This window comes from Phodopus roborovskii, unplaced genomic scaffold (genome assembly GCF_943737965.1).
Source record: "Phodopus roborovskii unplaced genomic scaffold, PHOROB, whole genome shotgun sequence".
In the NCBI taxonomy this organism is placed as follows: Eukaryota; Metazoa; Chordata; class Mammalia; order Rodentia; family Cricetidae; genus Phodopus; species Phodopus roborovskii.
Window position 1 is genome coordinate 3,993,782 of NW_026126487.1, and position 22,950 is coordinate 4,016,731.

Below are 22,950 nucleotides of genomic sequence, written 5' to 3' on the forward strand. Positions count from 1 at the left end.
TTACCCTGCCCCTGGTTCTCCTCCTCCTCGTTGTGTTTTAGGACACAATGGGGCTAGAGGCACACCGTTTGGGGAATTGGCCTTTGCTACCTCACATCACAGGTGATATGTCCATCATCTGGTGACTCTGCAGAAAGAACTTGGGATGTAAGAGCAGAAGTGGATGCTGGGAAGCCGTCTTTCCATTACATAGCAGGAAAAGCTGAGGCCCAAAGAGCGATTCTGTGCAGACATGTGGGCAGATGAAGGCATGTGAGCACTGCATCCTTCCCCCCTTTTAATTACTAGGGGAAACTGATGCTGGGAAAGGCAGAGCTTGCACTTCAGCTTCTGCCTTAAAAATACTGTCTGTGGGAATTAGCATGGAAACCCTCTCAAATGAAGCTGCTTCTTCTGTTCTACACTAAAAGTCTGCTCCCTACTGACAGGATCAAGGTCGGGATATATGTACTTGAAACAGCCAGATTCTGTGATGTGTGATGTTCACAGGCTGCTCAGGGACTGGCAGCCTCTGAATGGACATTACTTGAAAGACAGAATGAGATTTCCCCTGGAGCACTGGATTCCAGGCTGGTAGGATTGCATCTCTGAAGGTCAAGAAACAGCCATCACCCACCCTGTCCACATTGTCTTACATATTTTTAAGTTGGAAAACGTCGCAGATTGTCTTTGGGTGGTGGTCTTCAGAATATCATTGCAATCATCCTTTTTCCTCCTGCCTGCAACAGAAACATCTTCTCTCCTTCCTTTCCTTTGTCCTCCTGTACTACTCTGGAGCCCGATGATCAGGCCCCCTGCTCCATCCATGCCCCTGTCCCTGTACCATGTCTCTGGCCAGACCCTTTAAACTCAGAGTCAGGCTGCTCAGCTCCAAAACTCTTCATAGATTTCTTACTAACTTGAAAGAGAAAGCCACAACCCTCAGAACTGCCAGAAGGAGCAGGAAAACTAGGCCATCTTCCACCTCTCTTTTTCATTCATCTGTCCTTACCCACTCCTTGCATGCAATGGCCTTCTTGTTGTTGGGCCTCTGCTGACTGGCACTGGAGGGTGCTGCTCTTACCTCCGACAGAATCAGCCCTTCTCAGTTTCCACAGGGCTCAGGCCTCTTGATCTTTTTGTCTCTCAGCTGCAGAGGCCTCAGAGCACCAGCCAAGGGACTTTCCAGGGCTTTCTATGGTTCATCATCACTTTAGCATTTTCTTCAGAACCCTTATCAGTGTGTTTCCATATTGTATTTATTTTGCTTGTTTCTCTCTAGACTTCTCTTTCTTCTAGAGTTCATGGAGGGACTTGAACTGTCTGATTTGCCACTATAATTTCATCTCCTAGAACTGCTTTTGTCCAGGATTGTAGATCAGGGAATGTTTGTGGCAGGAAGGAAGGGAAGAGAAAGCATATTAGTGGCATTTATTGCTGTGACCAGATATTGAGAACTATCAACTTAAGGGAGGATTTCTCTTGGCACATGGCTTGAAGACATAGTTAGTCCTGTGAAGGAAGGCATAGTACCAGGAGGGCCTTGTGGCTACAATGGTAGGAGCTTGCTTACGTCTAGACAGATCAGAAAGACCACAGGAAATGTGGGTACTCATTTGGCTCTTTCCTTTTCTTCTTTATATTCTGTCAGTGCTTCCAGCACATTCAAGTTAAATCTCTCTGTACACAGTCCCACAGACACACTCAGAGGTATGTTTCCCAGCTGACTTTGAGTCCTGTCAAGTTGGCAGTCAAGAACAGCCATGGTAGAAGGGACAGAGGAACTTGTAGACATTCTAGATGTGTCACAAGACAGTGACACTTACAAGTCTTAACTGTGGACTTTAAGACCCCAGAGCAGCAGTACTTGCAGCAAGCAAGATACTTGGGGAACTACCACATCTTTGGTTATAGGCTGTCCACTGAGTTGTTTACATGTAGGGTACACAGAGGCCAAGAGAAAAGAGAGTGGCCAGCAAATGAGAAGCCTCAGTTCACAGATGTGTGGGCCTGTTCCTATCTGGGAGATGTCTGATGCCAGCACCTTACCTGCCATTGCTTCAGGAGGAGGGTCACCTTCGGGTCACAGACTTAAAGACAAAGCTGCTTCTAGACATCTTGAGTCTTCTGACTCACCAGTAAGAGCTGGTCAGAGGTTGTCCCTTCTATACAGGTGTCACAGGATAAATGATGGCATGAGATGGGGGAAACTTCTCCCAGGAGGTGAGGTGACAGCAAGTGATCTTTGGCATCTCTGAGAGCATCCCCATGGACACAAGTTACAGAAATGTAATCTGTCAGCCAGCAGGGGGAGGCTGTGAGGACCCTGTCGCAGACTCAAGTTTTGGGAAGGAGAGTGAGGGTGGTGGTGGGGTACCCCAGCCTCAGGTTCTATGACACCCAGACCAGGTTCCATTTCTGCTGCTACCAAGTGGACTCTCAGAAGCCGCCAGGAGGGGGTTCAGCCCATCATGGAAAAGTCAATTCCCTGGGGCTCTTACTTATAACTTTGTTTGCAGATAGGGAGCCTTTTCCGCCTCGCTCCTCATCCCGAGCCTTTCTGCCTGTAACAATCACATTATTTAATTTAGACGAGTGAAGTTACCTTAGATCAATTATACTTATTTTTCCTGTGTAATTTCCAAAGCTTAATATCTGCATTCAGGCCCAGCCTGGGGGACAGCTTGTCTAGCAGAGTCCTGAACGATTTCAGCCTTTAATTCAATTGTACTTCTACCATGGCCTGAGCAGCGAGCATAATTCTTTTATCCCTAAGATGTCTCATTAGCAATAATCTAATAGCTCACATTAAAATATAGGTCACTGAGGTGGGCTGCTGATAGAAGACTTGTCATAACTTTGAAGGCTGGACAGCGACTTTAGTGAGACTGGGTCCCCCAACTCAGTAACATCCCAGCTTCAGGCTTAATGCTGAAGCAATCGATTCAACAAAACAGTTTACTTTCTGCAGTTCAAGGCTGAGAAGTAACTTTGGCCGGGAAATGGGTTGATCTCTATGATTATGGGTGGGCAATAGCATTTCTTGCCAACATAACATAATAGGAAAGTTCTTTGGCCTCAGATATTGGCTGGAGCCTCATTCCATTCATGATAAGAGCACACGTGGTAGCCAGGGGCACCGCTTTTGCTTTCCCTGACCTCAGTTTTCATACTCATGAAAGGGAATGGTGGTGAGGTCAGGTACCACGGCACCTAGATTCTGGTACTCCATGTCCCACTTGTCCCGGAGATCTCTTGAAGTTTTCTTCCATATCATTTTGCTTTCCTTAATCAAATCGATTTGTTTAAAAAAAGGAAATTCGCATATCAACTTGGCAAAATCTCAAGAACATTTGCAGAAAGATTCATGCAGAATGATAACATTTACATAAACTTACAGCATACAAGAAGAGATGCTTTCTATTGTTATGACAGGCAAAAGGGATTCATGCCATCAGAGGTCAAGTTAAAGGTTGCCTTTGGGCAGAATGGGGGATGCTGATTGGAAGTGTTGACAGGGTAACTTTTGTAAGGCTGCTTATTATTTTTTTAACATCCTTTGTGTAGTTAAATGGATATATTTACTTGTTAAAAAGTTAATTTACAAGTTGTTCAGTGTTCTTTGAGTATAAAGCCATATACACACATACACCTATATAATAGAGAACTTTAGGGCTACCCACATATTTTAGGAATATATGCATATGTATATCTAATGATACATGCTGAATACATTATGTATATCCATGCATGATATATGTTTGATAAACACAGGTATGTTACATGCATTTAACATATGGTAAATCTGTGCAAATATTTACGGGTGATAGCCTCAGCAGCATGCCACGGAGGACCCACCTGCAGTGACTGTGTCCTTGGAGGCTACCTATCCACTCCTGAAGACAGGCCTGGGTCACTCCTAAGATTCCAGGCCCTTGACTTCCTTCTCTCCACTTTTCCCATAGAAACATATGTTCCAGTTTGATGGTGGGACTGGATATTAGAACTGATGTTAACCACCTCGCCCCTCTGAGGCAATGGGACTTGCTAGGCTCCTCACAGGGAAATGAAAACTTTGGATGATCTCTCAGTATAGGCAACAATGGTCTATGAAGAGACATCCTGCTTTCAGTTATCACTGAGAAATTGGTTTAATCTGGACCCTCCTCCTCCACCTGCCAATGTGAAGACTCTACTTAGACCCATAAACTCTTCTTTAGGGCCTCCAGCTTTCACAGCCAGACCACCCGGTGTAAAAAAACAGCTGATGTGTGTCACATGAGGACAGGGGTGGGCTGGGTTTGGGTGGGATGGGGATCTCATTTCAAGTGTCAGGGGATAGAAATCTGAAGTCTTAGAGTCATGATTAACGTGTTTCAATCTACAGTGGATATACAACCTGGGGTGGGGTGAAATGTGTGTGGAGGTATTTTTCTCAGATCTCTGAGAGGAGGAGGATACAGCAGAGGGAAACGGGAGGGACAGGATATCTTCAAATATCAAGGCCTTGGCAAGTGGGAACTGCCCAGGGAGGAAGTGAAGGGGGGGAGAGAGAATAGCATCTTGGATGGGTTCTAAGAACAGTGGAAGAGATGGATCTGAGATCCTGAGAAGAGTTTGTGAACCTTGAAAAGGAAAAGAGGTAGAGAAGGCATTGGCTGACAGGTAGATGTTATTGGAGTTCCAAAATACGTCAGTCTCAAAGTTACTAGACAAAAAGGATGAGCATTCTGCAGAGAATGGAGAACTTGGGCAGGGAGGGCCACGAAGGAGAACAGGAAGGGCCCAGACAGCAAGTTGCTGCATCCCTGAGATAGGACAGTAGTAAAGAGTATTTGCCCTAGGCTTGAGTTCCACTCAGTCCCACTTTAGCCCTGCAATCCAAGACAAGGCATTTGGTCACAGTAAAATGGTTTAATACCAATAGTGAATGTTATGTGAAGGAGGCTTAACACAGTGGCTAGAATCACTTCGTCCAGGAAATAATACGTTACCACACGGGTCTCTGGTGTCCACTGTGCATTTAGCATTTGCTCAGCATTTAAGCCTCATGACTACTCAATGAGACAGTCTGTTATGATTGTGTCTCAGAAGTGAGAAACTGAGTCACTCAACAGCCCCAGGTGGCACAGGTGGGAAGTGGGTGCCTGAGTTTAATGTCATGTTCCTAATAGGAAGGTTTGAGTTCCTATGCTGGCTTGTTATATCAAGGAAGGCAGGAGGCCAGGGCTTCTGGTGTTTGCCACAAACATACCACAAACATGGATGCCAGCTGCAGGTTCACTCAATCTAATAGTCTTGAATAAAACCCAGGAGTCTGCTAGAATGCTAAGGTCTTGAGAAGTGGCAAATGGGCATCCGTGGTGAGCCTTGAAACCATAAACCCTACTGGTACCACAGGGACTAACCATGATAGGTGCCGTCATATCCTTCTTACAGGTGGGAAACAGAGCTTCAGAATCTGAAGGTCACGCAACACAAACAGTGATAGGGAGCCCTGAAGTCAGCTCTTAGTTCTAACTCCAAAATCTGAATGCATGGCTGTAACAACAGCCCACGGTTTCTATCTCATCTGAGTTGCATAGGCCTAACTTTAAAATTTTGGGGAAAAAGTCTTTGCCTCCAATAGATTTAAGGGAAGTATTGCTATATACAGTTGTTGTTTTAAGTGCTTTGTGTTTATTTACTCATTAATCCTCTCAACAGTTGTATGAGGTAAGTTACCACCACCACCAACAGCGGCAGTGGTAGCAGCAACAGCATCTTACACATGTTAAAAGATGAGGAAGCTGAGGTAATGGACAAACAAAGAAACTCAGCCCAGAGTCTGCAGGCAGTCAGTAGTGGGATAGTATTAAAACTCAGGCCACACCACTGCTAGGTGTGTCCTTTACCCTTGGACCATTTGACTTCTCCCACAAAGTCCCACACAGAGTTTAAAATACTTTGTACTAAAGAAGATGATGGCATGTCCTTTAATCTCAGATGAGATGGCCAAACTCTCTGGCAAGCTAACACTGTTGACCTGCAATGACCTCCCCCACCCCCCAGGCACCTCCAATGAAGAAGGACTGGAGATTTTTTTTTCTCTAGCTAGGAATATAAAGTCATGGTTATTGAGTCAGCAAGATACTTGGCACTTACAAACAGAAAAGTAGATCAGTAGAACAGAAGAGAAAACCTGGAAGATGCTCAGTCATAGGACATTTAAAGGCTGAGAATTCCTTGCTAATCAAAGCAGAAACATAGCTACTTGATGGTTTTACCAAAAATAATGAAGTGGAATTCCCACCACACACCTTCTACAAATGAACTCCCACTGAATAGATTAAAGACACAACTATGAAGGACCCAAACTGTCAAATCTTAAAATATAATGAAGGAAAACATCAGTGAGGGGAGAACTTCTCACATTACACAAAGGCACATAAACAATAAGGAAAGATTGTTACATTTACATAGTAAAACAAATAATTGCTGTCAAATCGTGAGCAGAGCAGGAATCTTACACAACCAAATAAAGATGCTTGCACTAACACAAAAAGATGAGCAGCCAGCATGCTTATAAGTTCCTGTGAATTAAGAACATACAAGCCAATATGTATGTATTGGGGAAATGCGCTGCCATTTCCAGAAGAAAGGACCAACAAAAAGGCATGGGAGAAGGTGTGCAGTATAATAAGCAGTTGGAGAAGTGCAAACTAACCACAATAAAATACCATCTCACAATGTGCAGATTGCCAAGAGTCAGCAGCCCAGATGTGAAGATGAGAGGGGAAAAACTGAGGCTGCTAGAAGGAGCCGTAGGTGCTTCCATCACTTAGAAAACCACGTGTCACTGCTTCATAAAGCTGAGCATAACCTGGAAAGCAACAATGCTTAGAAGAATATTCTCTCCTAAGAATACTCCCTGGAGAAATTCTTGTGAATGTGGATGAGAGACATTTTAACATGCTTATGTTGATTGTTTGAAATCCACACACATGAGCACACACTCCTTCCAACACCCCCATGCACACACATAAACCCATGTCTTTTACACTGAATAACTAAATGAATTGTGGTCATGTATTTAATATATTAAATATATACAGTAATGGAAATTAGGAAACTAAGACAAACACCATCATTCTGGATAAAGCTAAGAAGATATTATTATGAACTATAATAAAGCCAAATAATGCATTATTTGGTAATAAATTCATAGGTGGTAATGCCATGAAGAAAAAGTAGGGACAATGATTTTTAAGTTCAGGACAGTAGTTACTATGTGTGCAGAAACTCATGCTGGGAGGGAATGGGCTTGGGAGGACTGAATGGAGTCTTGCATAGTCATATAATAGCTATTATAAATGTGAACTATACACAACGCTTTCACGCTCGATGAGTTTCACACACAATCAAAACAGCATCTGTGTTCTGTTTCTGAGAAGTAAGTCCATGCTTTAGATACTTATGGAGTGCTGTCTGTTACAACTTGCAGATTGTTTCTGAGCTTCCATCTGCTTCAATATTCCCAGATGAATAAAGGTCTAGTGCAAGTTGATCATAACCCCTCTGTCCTCAAGACAGCTAGGAGCCAGGCAGGCATGATCCCTCTGTCTTCTAACTATCATGGCCATGGTAAGGCCATCCAAGGATGTGTCTGGGTAAGCAAAGAAGGAGGGAAATGTGTTCCCTTCAGGAGACTGCATTGTGTGTTCCAGATACACTTTCCCATTATCCCTCCTGGCTCTTCTGTTACAACATGTCTTGTTTTTCTTTTTCTCATGGCCTACCTCACTTCAGTGATGGCCTTGGCCACAACTCAGAGCCCAATCAAGCCTCAGATACCTTTCTGCTGTGCTACCTGTCATTCTTGTTCTCCTCACTTCTGGAACCTCTGTCACTTGTTGATGTAGGAGCTGTAGGCCTTCCCAAGATGAGTACAAGCAAGTTTCATTGGTTAAGGAAGGATTTTAGATTTTGTCCCAAATAAGAGTGGAGGAAGAATGAGGGTAACGGTCATGGACATATTGCCAAAACGCCTTCCTGCAGTTTTAGAATATTCAAGTCTCAAGGAGCTGGGACAAGCAGGGGAGGCCACCTGGAGACTGTCACAGCCATCCTGACATGAGATGACATGGCTCAGAATAGGGAAGTCACCTCTGAGGTGCAGAGATGTGACATGATTTGGAGTCCACAGAAGCTGTGCAGGGTTCGATATAGGATCAAGAAGAGTTAAGAGTGACTCCCTGCTCAGTGATTTGAGGAACCAGAAAGAGGGGGGCATTGTAACCTAGGCTGAGGGCAACTGTGGAGGGGCAGTTTACGTGTAAGTCATGGAGGGGGCACCAGAGGCTCTGATTTGCTCATGGCCAGTTCAATGCCTCTGGTTGTCCAGGTAGAGCTGCCTAGATTGTAGTTGAACCCAGAGCGCTAGGACCCAGAGCAGAGGGCTAGGCAGAGAGTGTAAATGTGGAGGTCAACAAGGGACAGTGGCCTTCTGGTTCCAGTGACTATAGGGGTCAGCTGGGCTTATAACCTGGCAGAGAAGACACTGAGAACTGAGACATAACTTTCTAGATGAGTAGGTTTGTAAACCTCAAGGGGTTCAGTGGGAAGTACCCCGATAGAGACAGATCTGAACTAGTGTGTTTTGTATTGAGAAGACTTGTTATACTATTTGTATTTAAAATACAACTTAGGCCAGTGACCAATAACCCTGGGCAGGCCAGCTTCAATGAAAGAGATTTAATATCCTAATAGAGATGGAGATAGAAGAGAGGAAAGGGATGGTGGAGGAAGGAAGAGGGAAAGGAGCAGGGAGAGAAAGAGGTGGATGCAGAGGAGGAAGGGAGGGAAGAGGAAGAAGAGGAGAAGAAAGAGGCAGAGGAGGAGGAGAGGAGAGACGGGGGGGGGGGGGGAGAAAAAGGGGGAGGGAAGGGGAAGAGAGAGAGAGATGTATAGGTAGACTTCCCTTTCTCTTTTGCCTTAATTGTTCTGTGATGCCTTGGAGGTAAGGGCTGTGTGTGAAGGAGCCCTCAGGCCTCAGCTTCATGGATGTGGATTCTAGATGCACTCCAGCCTAACCTCTGCTTGTCAAGGCCTGGTGTCTGCAGGGAGATGACCAAAGATGGACTAACAGCACCAGCTATGGCTTTGCATCCCATGGGCTGTGTCACCAAGTGCCATGGTAAGTGGAAGTGACGCCTCCCCAGAGACCATGTTAGCTCTGATAATACTCCAGCCTCCTGCCCACCACTTGCCCTCAGGCCAACTGGTGGGGCAGGGTGCAGAGCACGAGAGAAGCCACATGGCCCCGATGCCCCTTACAACTATGAGCAGGGAGTCTGGGCCGGAGATGAAGGAGACGCCTTCTCCTTCAGGACAGCTGTGTCCCCCAGATGTCTTGGAAGCCATGTGGGGAACTCTGAGAATTTGCCAATCAGCCTTCTGATAATGTCCATGTGGTTAGAGAATGCTTCTCTCCATTCCAGGGTCCTGCCCATCCTCCTTGTCACTCACTATGTTCTCAGTGAAGACCCCGCCCTGATGCTCCCTGATGCCAGGACCCAGGGCTCTGCTGAGACCCTTCTCTGACAGCAGACACATGATAATCTCAGGTCAGACTGGAAGCGCTGGGAGAAGTCAATAGTTGGGAACAGTTTCCATGGGTAAACCTTTCTCCTTGGGGGGACAAGCCCAAAGTATTTTCTGTGCCATGAGCTACTCTTTAACCCACCTTTTCTTGGTCTCATATCCTTTCCTGTCTTGCTTGTTCAACTTATTCCCAGGAGTTCCCCCCTCACATATTCTGATCATTCTTTCAAATTCGTCTTCTGGATGACTCCAACAAAAACTAATTCCCACCAAGGAACAAGCTCTCTTCTACTTCTGTCTGTATGAGTGTCTGCAGTGCTAGCTATGTAGCAGGTTATGTCAGATAACAACCTAATCCTGGATGGGGAAGTTACATAAATAACTGTACCAGACAAATGCACAAACCCCAATAAAATGGAGATCTAATGCTTGTGAGCACTGCTTGTCAGGGAAGGTTTCACAAGGGAGTCGGCCTTGGAGGCTTTGGAGGGTGAACAGACATTCACCAATAGACAAAGGGATGCGAAGAGCACATGAAACATTCAATAGGGCAAAAAACCATAATATTAGTTGAGTATCACCTATGTTGGTAGAGAAGAGAGTATATTTTAAAGACTTATTTTACTTTCTGTGTATGAGTGTTTTGCCTGCATGTATGTTTAAACATCATATACACACCTGGTACCTGTGGAGGCAGTTGCAGATAGTGTGAGCTGCCATGTGGGTGCTGGTAACAAAATCCAGGTCCCTTCCAAGAGCAGTAAGTACTTGTGACCGTATGTTGACCGCGCAGGAAAGGCTTAAGGAAATCAGGGACAGAATTAATGGTCAAAAGTGTGGTCAAATGGACAAGCAGAATTTTGTTTGCCCTGCTGATGCTCTTTATGCTGTGAAGCTTGGAGAATCAGGATGACCTTTTGAAGTTGTGAGTTATCTTTTCCTGATTGCTCAAGTATCAAATGCTATTGAGGAAAAGTGGGCAGATAGATTCCAAGAGGTGGAAAGGAGAAAATTACATTATTCTAAATCTATGGTTCATTTGGTTGTTCTGGTATGTCTCCGGGATTTCAGTTGAGGTGTTGGATTTGCATTTCAAGAATTTCTCTGGTAGCTGCATATGATTATATGGCTAGAAAGGTTCACAGAGTGAGCAAGAAGGGCTGATGGCAATCCTCTGGGGCTGCAGGAGGGTTGCCAGGGCTTCATAGGCATTCAGGAATGAGAGTATCGGGCTTGAAGACCAGCTAACATGCACTGAGCAGAGGGGAATGTGCCAGGTCAGCTAGAGGGATTCAGGTGTCTTTATTCACCAGAAAATGGGGACCAGGAGACCTAGGTTTCCCTTTCAGCTTTGACACTTCCCACATGTGGGACATCAGACAGGTCTCTTAATCCTTGGGTTGGGTTAAGCATTTTCCTTCCTCATAGACTTGTCACAGAGGACCAGAAATGATCACCATTGATGACAGGGAGCCTATAGTCTCCAGTTCTCATTGTGAAACCTCTACCCTTTGCCTAATCTCCTGTTTCCTGTCATCAGTCCCCAAGAGATCAAGATGAACCTACAACCCTCTGGGCATCCCATCATCTCCTCCCTGCATCCTCTCCACAGGATATCTGAGTTGCTGGCCCTGTGTGTGAAAATCCTCTAAAAAGTCCCATGTAGCAGCTATACAATTACTCAGGCATTCACTCATTTTATGTGCCAGTGAATATTTAGTGAGTTGCAGGTTCTAGAGACACAGAGGTAGATAGACAATGCTTCTGTTCTTTTGGAGCTCAACTGCCATTCCAGGAGAGATGAAATTAATTAGTCAAGTCAGTGATTTGATAGAGAATGGGGGTGAATTTTTAGGTGCATGAGTCTGAGAAGGAATCTCTGCACTAAGACCTGAATAACTCAGATGGAAGCAAGAGCAAATGGAAAGGCCCTGGGGTAGCCTTGAGCCTGGAATGTTGAAAGCATGGAAAGATCAGCGTGACTAAGTGTTATCGAAACTTCTTTCCATGCTGTGTAAGTGTCGTCCCTCTATTCCTGCCTGCTGCCCTTACTGATTTGACTTCACCAAATTCCTGTCCTCCCGTGATCACAGCTAGCCCTGATGGCAGTGGGCTCTTTACACATTGGCCTGGGAACTTCTGGGTATTGTCTTTCATGACTCTTAGCTGGGTTGATTCAGACACAAGCAGAAGTTGGATAAATAAACTCCTGGGTCCAAGTAGCTCACCCTTAAACACAAAGAAGATACTGCTCAAATTGTCCACCCATCCCCTTACTTTGCTTCACCCACACCAGCCCATACTACACCAGTTTTCTCACCCTTCTTAAGGTTTATTTATTGTGTTTCCTGTTTTCTTCCTGCTTCCGGGACTGAACAACTAGCTCTTTGACAGTGTTATCCACTTGTGGGAAACTAAAAAGGCTTGCTCTGGCAGTTGGGGAGACATTTATAAAAATGAGTATGTATCAGTACTCAGCCTTACAGAACAGGGTCACAGCCTCCAAAGCCTGCTAGCCTGCTGGTCACAAACAAAGCCAGGAGTAAAATCCTGGGCCTGACCTTTCAACAAACTGAGCTGGCCAAAGAAAACTGCCCAAGGGCCCAGGCCAGCCCTGCCCAGCCGGTGAGCTGAGCCACCAGTACCAGTGCTCATCTTGAAGCACGGAATTCCCGTTTTGCTGGTGGAGAGAACTCTCACCAAGTACATTAAGTGGTCTGTCCTATGAGAGCTCTGGTGTTGCTGTGGTGGTGGCTTCCCCCACCCCCGTTTTTTCCAACCCCCCTTTCACAGACTAGATCCCAGTTCTGGGAGTCTGTTGCCCTCTTCCTTTGCTCACAGGTCAGAGCCAGGTATCTTTGGGAGCTGCATGCTCTACTCCTGCTGAAGAGAGCCGCAGAAAGGGTGTGAAGCTAGGTCCCCACTCTTCCCTTGGAGTCTGGCTCCCGCCACCCCAGAGCCTGTGGGAGCTGAGCCCCCGCCTCTGTCAGTCCCGGCCATGCTGTCAGTCTGCATTAGCGCTAACAGGCTCCAGACGGAGCGGGCTGGGCGCGGGGCTAATGCAATAGGCGCGTTACCTGGAGCACAGGCTACATTACCAGGTCGGCCTCCTACGGGCACGGCCAGAGCCAGCCAGCCCGAGTCCTGCCGGCTGTCCCGCACCCTCAGGGCTCCCAGGGCCCCGCCTGAGTGCCACGCGGCGGAGCTCAGCCCGGGCTGGCGCCTGCGATCCCCGAGCTGCCCACCACGTGAGTGCGCCCTGCGCGCGGGACCGGTAAGTGTGCTGCCGGCCCCAAGCTCATCGTGAGCGGCTGCACCCACTAAAGTGTCCCGAAGGCTTCCAGGGTTATTAGGGGCAGTTTCCCCCACCCCCCTCCGGAGCAGGACCCGGGTCGCGAGTTGACTCCCAGCCCAGCACGGCCCACAAGAAACTTGCCATTTAGGGGTGTGTGTGATAGTGCGGTAGGCAGAGAATGACCCAGGTAGAGACCAGGGTCTTTAGCCCGACCCACAGGGCGGCCCAAGGAGGTCCCCACCTATGAGTTCTGTCCCAGTCGGACGCGCGTCACAACCTCTGTCTCCAAATTTTTCCAACACATGTGCTCCCTTTTCTAGGAAGCTGGAGTCTGCTCTGCACACGGATCCCGACGTTCTGGGTTCCCCTGGGTGGTCTCAGTTCGTGCAAACAGACTGCAAGCCCTGGTGACCACTTTTTAAATTTTTTTTTCCTTTTTATACAAGTAGAGCTTCGGTGTGTCCCCAGTGCCTCCGAAGTCCCTCTTTCCAGCCGCACCCATGCTTCTGGCGCGAATGAACCCGCAGGTGCAGCCGGAGCTCGGCGGGGCGGACCCGCTGCCTGAGCAGCCCCTAGGGCCCTGCAAAACCGCGGATCTGCTGGTGGTGAAAGAACGCAACGGCGTCCAGTGCCTCCTGGCGTCCCAGGACGGTGACTCGCAGCCCCGGGAGACTTGGGGCAAGAAGATCGATTTCCTGCTGTCTGTGGTCGGCTTCGCAGTGGACCTGGCCAACGTGTGGCGCTTCCCCTATCTCTGCTACAAAAATGGTGGTGGTGAGCGCAGGGTTGGCTGAAGCTTTGTACTTGGGAGGCTGCTTGCTCTTGCAGTGTCCGCTGGGAAGGGAGCAGGGATTCCCATGCAGGAGAAGAGGACACACATTAAGAAATTTAGTGTTCAGGAAAGAACTCTTTAGGGCGCCAGGAAATAGGTTCAGGGTGCTCTCCCTTAGGGAAATTGAGGCAGGACCTTGGACAGTGGTAGGCATAGGGGTACAAGGACAGAATAGGGGGCACCTGGTTGGGTTAGGAACTCCGAGTCAATCTGCCCTCACAGGAAATGGGTCTAGGTTCTCGAAGAGTTTAGGATGTTCTAGCACTCTTAGCCTTGGGGCTCCAACACTTGGTTCCGTAAAACTGGAGCCCTTGGATCACCAGAGAGCCACAGGGGTAAGTGCATATAGCTTTTGTGAGATTACACCACTAGATGCCAAGAGCTCAGCTGGACCTTGAGGCAGGAGGCCTGGGAGACTAGAATGTCCTCTTCAGTTTTACAGGCTCTGGCTATATTGTTGAGTAGCGAGCAAGTGAACCTGGAGAAGACACCCACCTCTTTTTCCCTCTTCTTGATGAGCTGTCATTTTACCCCTCTGCTCTGGAATGAGAGCAAAGAGGTCATATATAGCCCCATGGAAGCAGCCTTAAGCTCCTTCCTGAAGGACTTGGAGCCTAAGATGCCCAATCCAGTCCCACCACCTTTACTGAGATGAAAGCTCAGGAGTGCCCTGCACAGAACCCAGGGACATGAGCTTCTAGAGGAAGCTATTGGGTCATCCCTGGTACTACAAGACAAGGCCACACCTTGCCTTGGAGTAACTCTGACTTGGAATTTAAGGGAAGTCAGTTGGAGGTAGGGTGAAAGTTTACAGGGGGTTGGAAGGAGCTTGTGACTTTATCCCCCAGAGTTCAAGATGCAAGGCTCTTTGTTTCTGTGTGCTCTCTGGACACTTGCTTTGGGATAAACAATACCCAGTATTTGTAAAAAGGGTGTGGTCACCAAAGAGAGCAGGTGGCTCTGAGTTGATCCTGTTGCATATAGAAGCATCAGCTCTCACTGAGAAAGGGGATCAAAGCCAGAGCCAAGTGATGAGCAGCTATGTGTTCCCTTCCTGACACGGGTCTGTCACCATTAGACACTCCAGACAAGACAACTGGGGCAAAAGTCCCAAGTGTCAGGAGATGCTTCCTGGCCTCTGATTGTCCTTTTTACTTTCCTGGCTCAGTACTCTGATCCACATATGTTGGGCAAAGAGAGAAAGCTAAGGAAGAGGAACACAACCACAAGGTGAAGCTTTTCCACACATTGTGGCTGCAGATCTGCCAGGGACTCAAGGTAGATTTGAGCATTCTGCCTCTTGGAGGCCAATGGTAGTAACAACAAAAAAGGTAGATTTTTCTATATTTGTAGCAAGCAGGGAGATGATGAATAAATGACAAATCGGGAGCCCTTAGAACAGGTTGCATGTCCTTAGTGACCATCTGAGACTGCTTGTCCCTAGACACCAGACACTCTTGTCATTAATCAACAATATTTCTGTTCTCACTGTAAGGCATACTACTAGGCTCTGCAGGGGTTACCTGGATATATATATATATATATATATATATATATATATATATATATATCTCCATTGTGCCTGCTGGGAGCCCTGATTCCCAGAAAGTCCTCATTGTCACACTGTGATATGTCCTTTCTATTGTTATATGCCCATTGACACTAAAGCAACACAGATGGCCAACTTGACACATGTGCTAAATAGATATTTCAGGGTCCTCATTGATAGAATGCCCAAATGGCCACTGCCATGTTGCAGACAGAACAGCTGCCATGTGCTGGATGATCGATTGGGTTGCAGGGACAAAGTACACAAATTTGTCACAGACATAAAGTTTTCATGGAAATTGTCTGAAGTTCCCTTTCATGGGCATCCTGGTCCTGAAGTGGCCTACTCTGCATTGTTCTATAGTTTGTGTTTTGTAGACCTGTTTCCCAAGCAGGCTAGGAAAATGTGAGGTACAGACTGTAGGATTTTAATGTCCAATAACATTCAAATCCCAGAATGTGATAGAGGTCCCTATACACTTGTATTGAACAGATATGTTAATGAAATAACCCAAGCTCTCAGAGACACATTGTCAATTTTAGGAACCATGACAGAAACATGATGAAACTAACACAGCAATGTGTTGGAGATGACGATGAGGATGTGAATGTGTGTGTGTGTGTGTGTGTGTGTGTGTGTGTGTGTGTGTGTGCAGCCTAGATATCAGGAGCCTTGACGGTGAAGTTATAGGCTCCAGTTTCTAACATGTATGACTTTCAGCAACTCTCCAGGCCTTTGTTTCCTCATCTGTCCAATAATCTTGTTCAGCTAAGAGGAGGGCCAAGGACAAAATGCTCAGTACATGTTCAGAGCTAGTGTTACAGAGAGTGGTCCCTGCTTTTATCAGCATCATTAGGATGCCATAGGAAAGGGATGGGAGAGTGACTGGTTCTATAGAGGTTTATGCTGAGTAGTGACTGGGGGTGGGGAGTGAGCTGTGGCTAAAATGCAGCTGCTCCAGGCAGGGAGGGCTTGAAAAAACAGCATTTTAGCTTCCACCTGGGACAGGCTCCTCAGAAGAGGAACTTAGGCTGGCTGGAGGGCAAGTCAGGAGAGATAAGGGTCAGAGCAAGTTGGGGCTGGGCTGCAGAAGCCTTGGGTGCTAGGCTGAGGGGGAAGGGCTGCTACATCAGTGAATTTCCATTGCTGATTAGGAGGTTTGCAATTGATTCTGGGGACAGGTAGCATAGCCAGCCACAAGATCCAGTGCAGAGTGCCATGCACAGAGGACAACCCACAGAGGCCACCTCCAGAAATGAGTACTCAGTCTGGGAGAACAGAGCAGTCTGATTTTAGTACTCCCTTCCCTGCTCCAGGGGATGCTCAGTTGCCCCTGCAGGCCTCGATCTCCCCTGAGATTACACAGTTCTTGTGGCCCCATTCTCCTCCTGTAATTCTGAATTCAGTTCCAGGGATGGGCGAGCAGGCAGGCATTTCTTCCATTTTACAAGGAGCCAAAGACTTGAGTTTGAATCCCAAACCTGCCATTCAACTGTGACCTCAGACATCAAAACTTCTGTTATAAAGTGACACAATTCATGGCCCCCCCAATGCTGGACACAAGCCAGGCTTCATCATCCTGTCCTTTAGCAGCCTGGCCCTGGGTCTTTGTGTTCTTTGGTGCCAGTGTTAACATAGAACTCTCCAAGTCTGAGTGCTTATACTGGCCCAGACTGGAGAATGTTTTGAACTGAAGAAGGTGCCAATAGTTTATGCCCCTGGCTAATGTTTTATGAATGAATTACTGTCAAGGATCAGCCTGTCTGAACATCTTCCTGAAGACTAGCTGCAGGGATGACAGACTGTGAGTTCCAGATTGTTCCCTTGGAACCTGAGATTGGGCCTGTGCTGATCTCTGGAAAGGAACAAATACGTAGGTGACTGAGTACTCGTTTCTGGAGGTGACCTCTGTGAGTTGTCTTCTGTGCGTGGTACTCTGCACTGGATTTTGTGGCAACTGTGGATTCTGGGGTTTGGGCACACCCAACTTTGAATCAGAGTCTGATATTTGCTGGAGAAGTGGCCTTGGGCAAGCCATATGGTATCTTGAAGCCTCAGTTTCCTTGTGCAGAAAAGAAAGGGGGTAAATTTAACCTTTTCTACAGAGCCAGATAACATCGGACAATATAAAGTACTTGGGATAATGTTGCATAATAGAGGCTCAATGGAAATGTTATGTTTCCATATTTTTGATGATACTGGTTACAGTATGAATATAGGTACAGGATAAAGTCCTAATTCTGAAACATGTAGAATTTATTCTGAAAAGAAATTGATGGAGGAGATAAGGTAAAAAAAGAACTACTTAAACCTGAGGCCATAGCATGGCAGCTTTAGGAGGCAAGAGTTGGGCTTTATCCATATCAGACAGTCTATAGTGTGCCACTGTAGATTGCTCACCTGGATGGTAGGCTTAGCATTCCTGCATGGGTTCTATGAGATGCTATCATTCTGAGTTCCCAGTATACTTCCCTCACTACCCAAATGCCTGGGATCCTCAATACCACATCTGGGGTTTCCTGGCTTGATACCTTCATGTCTAGCTTGGATATATGGCCATCCACATATGTATCCTGTTTGGGTGACACATATTATTTAGCTCAGATGCACAGGGAGCCAATTAGCATGGTAATCAAGCTGTGGGGTTACCCCCACCCTTTTCTAAAGAGTAAAGTATTGATCTGGGCTCATTATTATCTAGTGGCCCACTACTCTGAGCTGGCCAATAGAAGCTGAAGGGCTGCTCCCAACCAAGCAGGATCCAATTGAGAAAAATGCTGTTGTGGCTTGTCCTGCAAGCCTAAATCCATTGCCTATGTGAGAGTTCTAGGACCAGTGGAGAAGGTTCAGGGCTTGCATTACTGACACCCTCCATGTGAGTCACTGCAGAGACCTGTTTATTCAACAGAAACTCATTGGCTAATGTCAACCCCTAGTATAAAGACGTGTGGAAGACAACCTCCACCTCTAAGGAGTTGTAGTCCACTGTAGATAATCTAAAAGTTCATGCTGTATTATACCATATTCCAAGTATGTTCTAAATGGGGGCACTGAGGTCCTACTCAGTTCTTTGTGGGTCACATTTCCTGTAGTAATACAGTTCTGAGCATCCCAAACACTTTCAGACTTATTCCTCTTAAAGAGACTGGAATGGAGGTGATGGTAACCAGACTCCCGAATGAAAGGGCCAGTCAAGTTTGGGTGTGACGGTGCAGGGAGATGTGTTGCATAAAGAGAGGTAGCCTCCAAACTCATTTCCCAAACTCAAGCCCACCTCCACTGACCTCTGAGAGGAGCTGACTCACTCACACCAGGGCGGTGCGCATCTTGTCAGGAGTTGTGCCTGGGTAGCACAGCTCAGACAAGAGGTCATTTTGAACCAACATGAAAGTGAGAGAGAGAGAGCCTGAGTTTCCTTTCACCCAACCATACCCCAGAAACCTGGCTCTGGATTTTCCTGGGCAAATGACCCCAAGGACCTGTTGAACAATGTTGCCTGTAGGGGCCTGGGAACAGAACTCAGACTTAGGACAGCATATTCCAGAGGCCTCTTATGTGGCCTGTGGAACTGAGGATGAAAGGAGCTCAAGGCCTCCCTTGGCTAGCAGAGTTCAATATAGAGCTCTAAGAGCTGGGAATTCCATACTTGGAGTTTTTGACAGAACTATTACAAAGGCCTATTGTCAAAGAAGGTTGTGGCTGGAGTTTGTTATTTTGAGTTATGTCTACAAGAGGACTGTGCCCTAGCCCTGCAAGAGTTTGGGTAGCTCCCTGAGCTTAGATATTGGCTCCTAAGATGCTACGGGGGGGGGCCAAATCTGGCTATTTTATTGGCCTAGGCATTGTTGGGCCTGATGGGAGCCTCAGGCCGTGACAGTCCACAGCTGAGCTGCAGGCATTCAGGAAGCTGCTCTGTGCATTTTTATTCCTTGAACACACCAGAGTTTATCTAGAATTCTGAAGGAAGTCTGTCCTCAGGAGATTGGTCTAGATGACCTTCCTCTCCTGCTGTAGCTTCCAGTGACCAGACTCCCTCTACCTCATCCTAGTCCCTCAGATTTGAGCCATCACATTCCTCTTGGTGCCCTTTCCTACCCTACCCCCAACCACTTTTCCTCAGGTCCCCCTCACCTTCTCAGGTGTCTATCTAGTGACTGTAGAGGCTGCTGGCTTCTCTTTCTGATGGCCCGGCATTTACATGGAAAATTCTAGGGCCTTCTGTGGCAGTGGAGCTCCTCTATAATGGTGGGATATCTGGCTATGTAAGTGGCCCCGTGAGACAAATGCTTTTTCATTTTTACTAAATCTATCCAAAGGCCTTTGGCCAGAGTCTTTTTCTCAATGGATACTTCTCTTCCTTGTAAGGTGCTGTGAGCATGTGTGTGCATGTGCACGCACAAAAGATGGAGTCCTAGCATTGTGTGAGTATATATTGGTGTGTGCTGTGTGAAGTCATGTTTTGGGGGGACTTTCTGGAAGCTGAGTCCACAGGGAAGTGTGTCCTGTTACGGTTTTCCCATGTCTATCGAATAATCTCTGCACTTACATAACAACGGCACTCTAGAACTGTGACAGGATCTGGACTTTCAAAGCCTGTAGGAGGCATGTGGCAATGCATGGTCACATGAGAGAAACACAGGTTCACAAGGACATGACAGTGATGGCCAAGCAGCTTTTAACTCCATGATTCTGATGCAGAACTGGTTATAAAGAGATGTCCTTGGCCCACCACAGCTAAGCAGACCCCATCCTAACTCTTCACCCACACTCCCAATTTTTGTTTTTGTTTGTGAGAGCTCACACCAATGTGATACTTAGTGTCCTTTTTTTTTTTCAGAGACATTAGACCACTGAGTGTTTTCTGGTTTTCATTTATACTTGCCATATAACCACTAAAAGTTTTTAAATGAATTTAATTACATCACACACCCCTTCCATTTCCTCCCTCCAACTCCCCATGTCTCCTGTCACCATTCTTGAGTATTTGAGGATTTGTATTCTGTGGGACTTCCGTTGGTCACATCAGAGTCATTCATTGTGGAGAGCTGTAGCTCATGTGGACTCATCCATATCTGCGTTTCCTCATTTTGTTTTGACTTACAGTCAGCAGCAGGGGACATGGGCTTCAAAGTGAGTAATTTACTGGGTTGGAGGTGCCTTCTGGAAGTTTAAAGTTAAGAGTGTTAGTTAAAACAGTGATGAGTTGGCCAGGTCTTTATCTTGGCCAGATAGAAAAGAATGTGAACTCTCTATTGGCAAATCTTAGAGCCAACATCCAAGCACTGATATCTGGCTCTTCCCTTTCCCCTCCCCCTTGGGCTACTGACTTCAGTCTTCAGGTCTACTCAACTGTTTAGGGCCTAACTTCTTACTCTAGTCCAAGCTCTAGACCCCCATGGGATGTAACATGTGACAGAAGAGTGGGCCCAGGCAAATCAAGCTTTGCATCAAAGTTGTAAGTATTTACTAGTATGGAGAAGCATTTTCTAAGCCTCAGTTTCTTTGCCTGTAAAGTGGGAGTAGTGGTAATTATCTCTCAGGGGTAGTTCTAAATTAATACTGTGTACAACCTGTGTGGCCTGGCACAGACTGGGTCCCATTAAAAGGCACATGTCATTTTCTCTAAACCCATGACCTCCCTGCATCATCACTAAGTATCCTTATCAACATTACCCCTGACAGCCTGTGAGCAGATGCCAGAAGGGCCCTTTCTGTTTGAGATGGGGGTGAGGCAGAAGCTAAATGGAAGAAAGGAGATCTTGACACATGGTATTTCAAAGAATGCCTGCCTGCAGCAGTCTTTGGAATGCTGGTTTATCCTATGACAAACAGACCAGATAGCTTGGCTTGTCCCAGATTCACAAACATTCACTCCTCTTCCTACATCTTATTCAGATTCATATCTTTTATCTGTGCTAGAACATTCTAGAATATGCAGGATATGTTGGGAACAGACCTAGAACTCAGAAGCCAGGCATACCTGAGCCAAAATTCTGTATCTATAAGTTACCAGATATATAAGCCTAGTTAGTTCACTTGATTTGACACTAAACTTCATTTTCCTCCTCTGGAGAGTGATCACAGCACTTGTTTGCACCAGTGGGGTTCTGGGTAGTACAGCTGAAGTCAGATACTTGGTGCTTGCATGATATGCATAATATAAATTAGCAGTAGTTTTTGCTACTCTCCAACCTGGGCCCGTGTCTAGTTGGAATGACCTAGACCAGCATATTATGCTTTATCCCTGCAAGCCTCAGGCTTTCCATGCAGAAGGCAGACACTGAGTCAGTGAGTGAGTTTGACCTTGGATACCATGTACCTCTGCTCCAGTTCTTGTGTAGCCAAGAGCTTCAGTTTCCACACAGAATATGGAGTTAGCAATGATCTTTGCTCTGTAAAAATGTGCCATGAAGATATAATGTGGTTGTGTGGAAAGTGCCTGTATCACAGCAGGGGCTTAGCCAGAGCAAGCTGGTAAGCTCTGTGTTAAAAACAACAGTATTGTCAACTTGGCTCATTTTCCTGGTGCGGATGGGTCAGAGATTGCCACAGATACAGAACCATGGCCAGATGTCCAGGGAGAGTTTGGTCTTGTGCTGGCTGAGCCATGAGCAGAGCTGCTATTTTGCTTTGATCCTGCTGACCTGGCATATACACATCTCTGAGTCACAGCACCAGATCTCTTAGCCCGTGTAGCTCACTGAGAGTGTCAGAACGCACAAAGACTTGACTCTGGCGCCGAGTCTTGTCTCATTCCACCAGTATTGTCTCTTGCAGCCTAGGAATCTCTTCAGGTTCTATGTCAATAGATGGGCTTCTTATTGTACCAGGGTTTTTCTTCAACAGCCTACAGCAGGATGAGCCCCATGGACAGGAAGGAAGCCTGAAGGAGAATCCCTCTGTCACTTATCAACAGATCAACAGTTCCATCAGGAAGTGTAGACTTCTCTCTCTGCCTAGCAATGTCCTTCAGGGGACACATTGACCCTGCCTGCGTCATATTCTCGTGGGTTGCTGTGGCACTCTAAGGGGAATGCAGTAAAATCAGGTTTGGGGAAGCCATGTGAGACTTCCAATGATACCAGTTGTGCCATCTCCCCCTGTCTGGTCTCATTCCTCTTGCCTGTGAACAGAAAGGCTGGGCCTGCCAGGGAGGTTCCACAGTGAGGCTTGGAAAGGCTCTTCATTTAGCTGACTTTGGTAGAGGATGCATCTTGTGGTGCTTCATGTCTTGCACTGTGCACCGAAGCCTCCAAGAAGCTGTGAATACACAGCTCCTTAGCTGTTCTTCACTCAGATTTTACTCATCTGACTGCAGATGGGCATTATTGTAACTGGGAGCACTATGACTGCCATACTAGCTGACATAGGCATACCAACTGTTCTCCATAATTCTGTTTTCCCCCAGAAAACCTCCAGATGAAGTGGATGGACAGGGTCCTCATGGCTATTGTAGATGCTTGACTGCAACCCTTCAAGGGGCAGCTATCCTACAGGTCTAATGCTGTGTCTATGTTTTGTAGGTGCCTTCCTGATCCCATACACGCTGTTCCTTATCATCGCTGGGATGCCACTGTTTTACATGGAGCTGGCTCTGGGGCAGTACAACCGGGAAGGCGCAGCCACAGTGTGGAAGATCTGTCCTTTCTTTAAAGGTAGGAGTGGTCTGAGGGAAGTCAAGTATTTTCTCCTAAGCCTTACTTGGTGTCTTCT

At 46.6% G+C, this 22,950-nt stretch overlaps 1 protein-coding gene across 3 annotated transcripts in view; it reads left to right on the forward strand.

Annotated features, from left to right (window-relative positions):
• The first annotated feature begins 9,033 nt into the window (after positions 1–9,033).
• The window catches only part of Slc6a2 (solute carrier family 6 member 2), a 40,896-nt gene continuing 26,979 nt past the window's right edge, over positions 9,034–22,950 (forward strand). Inside the window, exons 1-3 of one of the 3 annotated variants that reach the window (XM_051195129.1) lie at positions 9,061–9,154; positions 13,306–13,630; positions 22,761–22,892. In XM_051195129.1, the coding sequence (XP_051051086.1) occupies positions 9,152–9,154; positions 13,306–13,630; positions 22,761–22,892 (460 nt within the window). In that variant the 5' untranslated portion in view covers positions 9,061–9,151. Of the gene's footprint in view, positions 9,155–12,709; positions 12,836–13,305; positions 13,631–22,760; positions 22,893–22,950 lie in introns of those variants that run through there. The other 2 variants (XM_051195130.1, XM_051195131.1) reach the window with 2 other exon arrangements.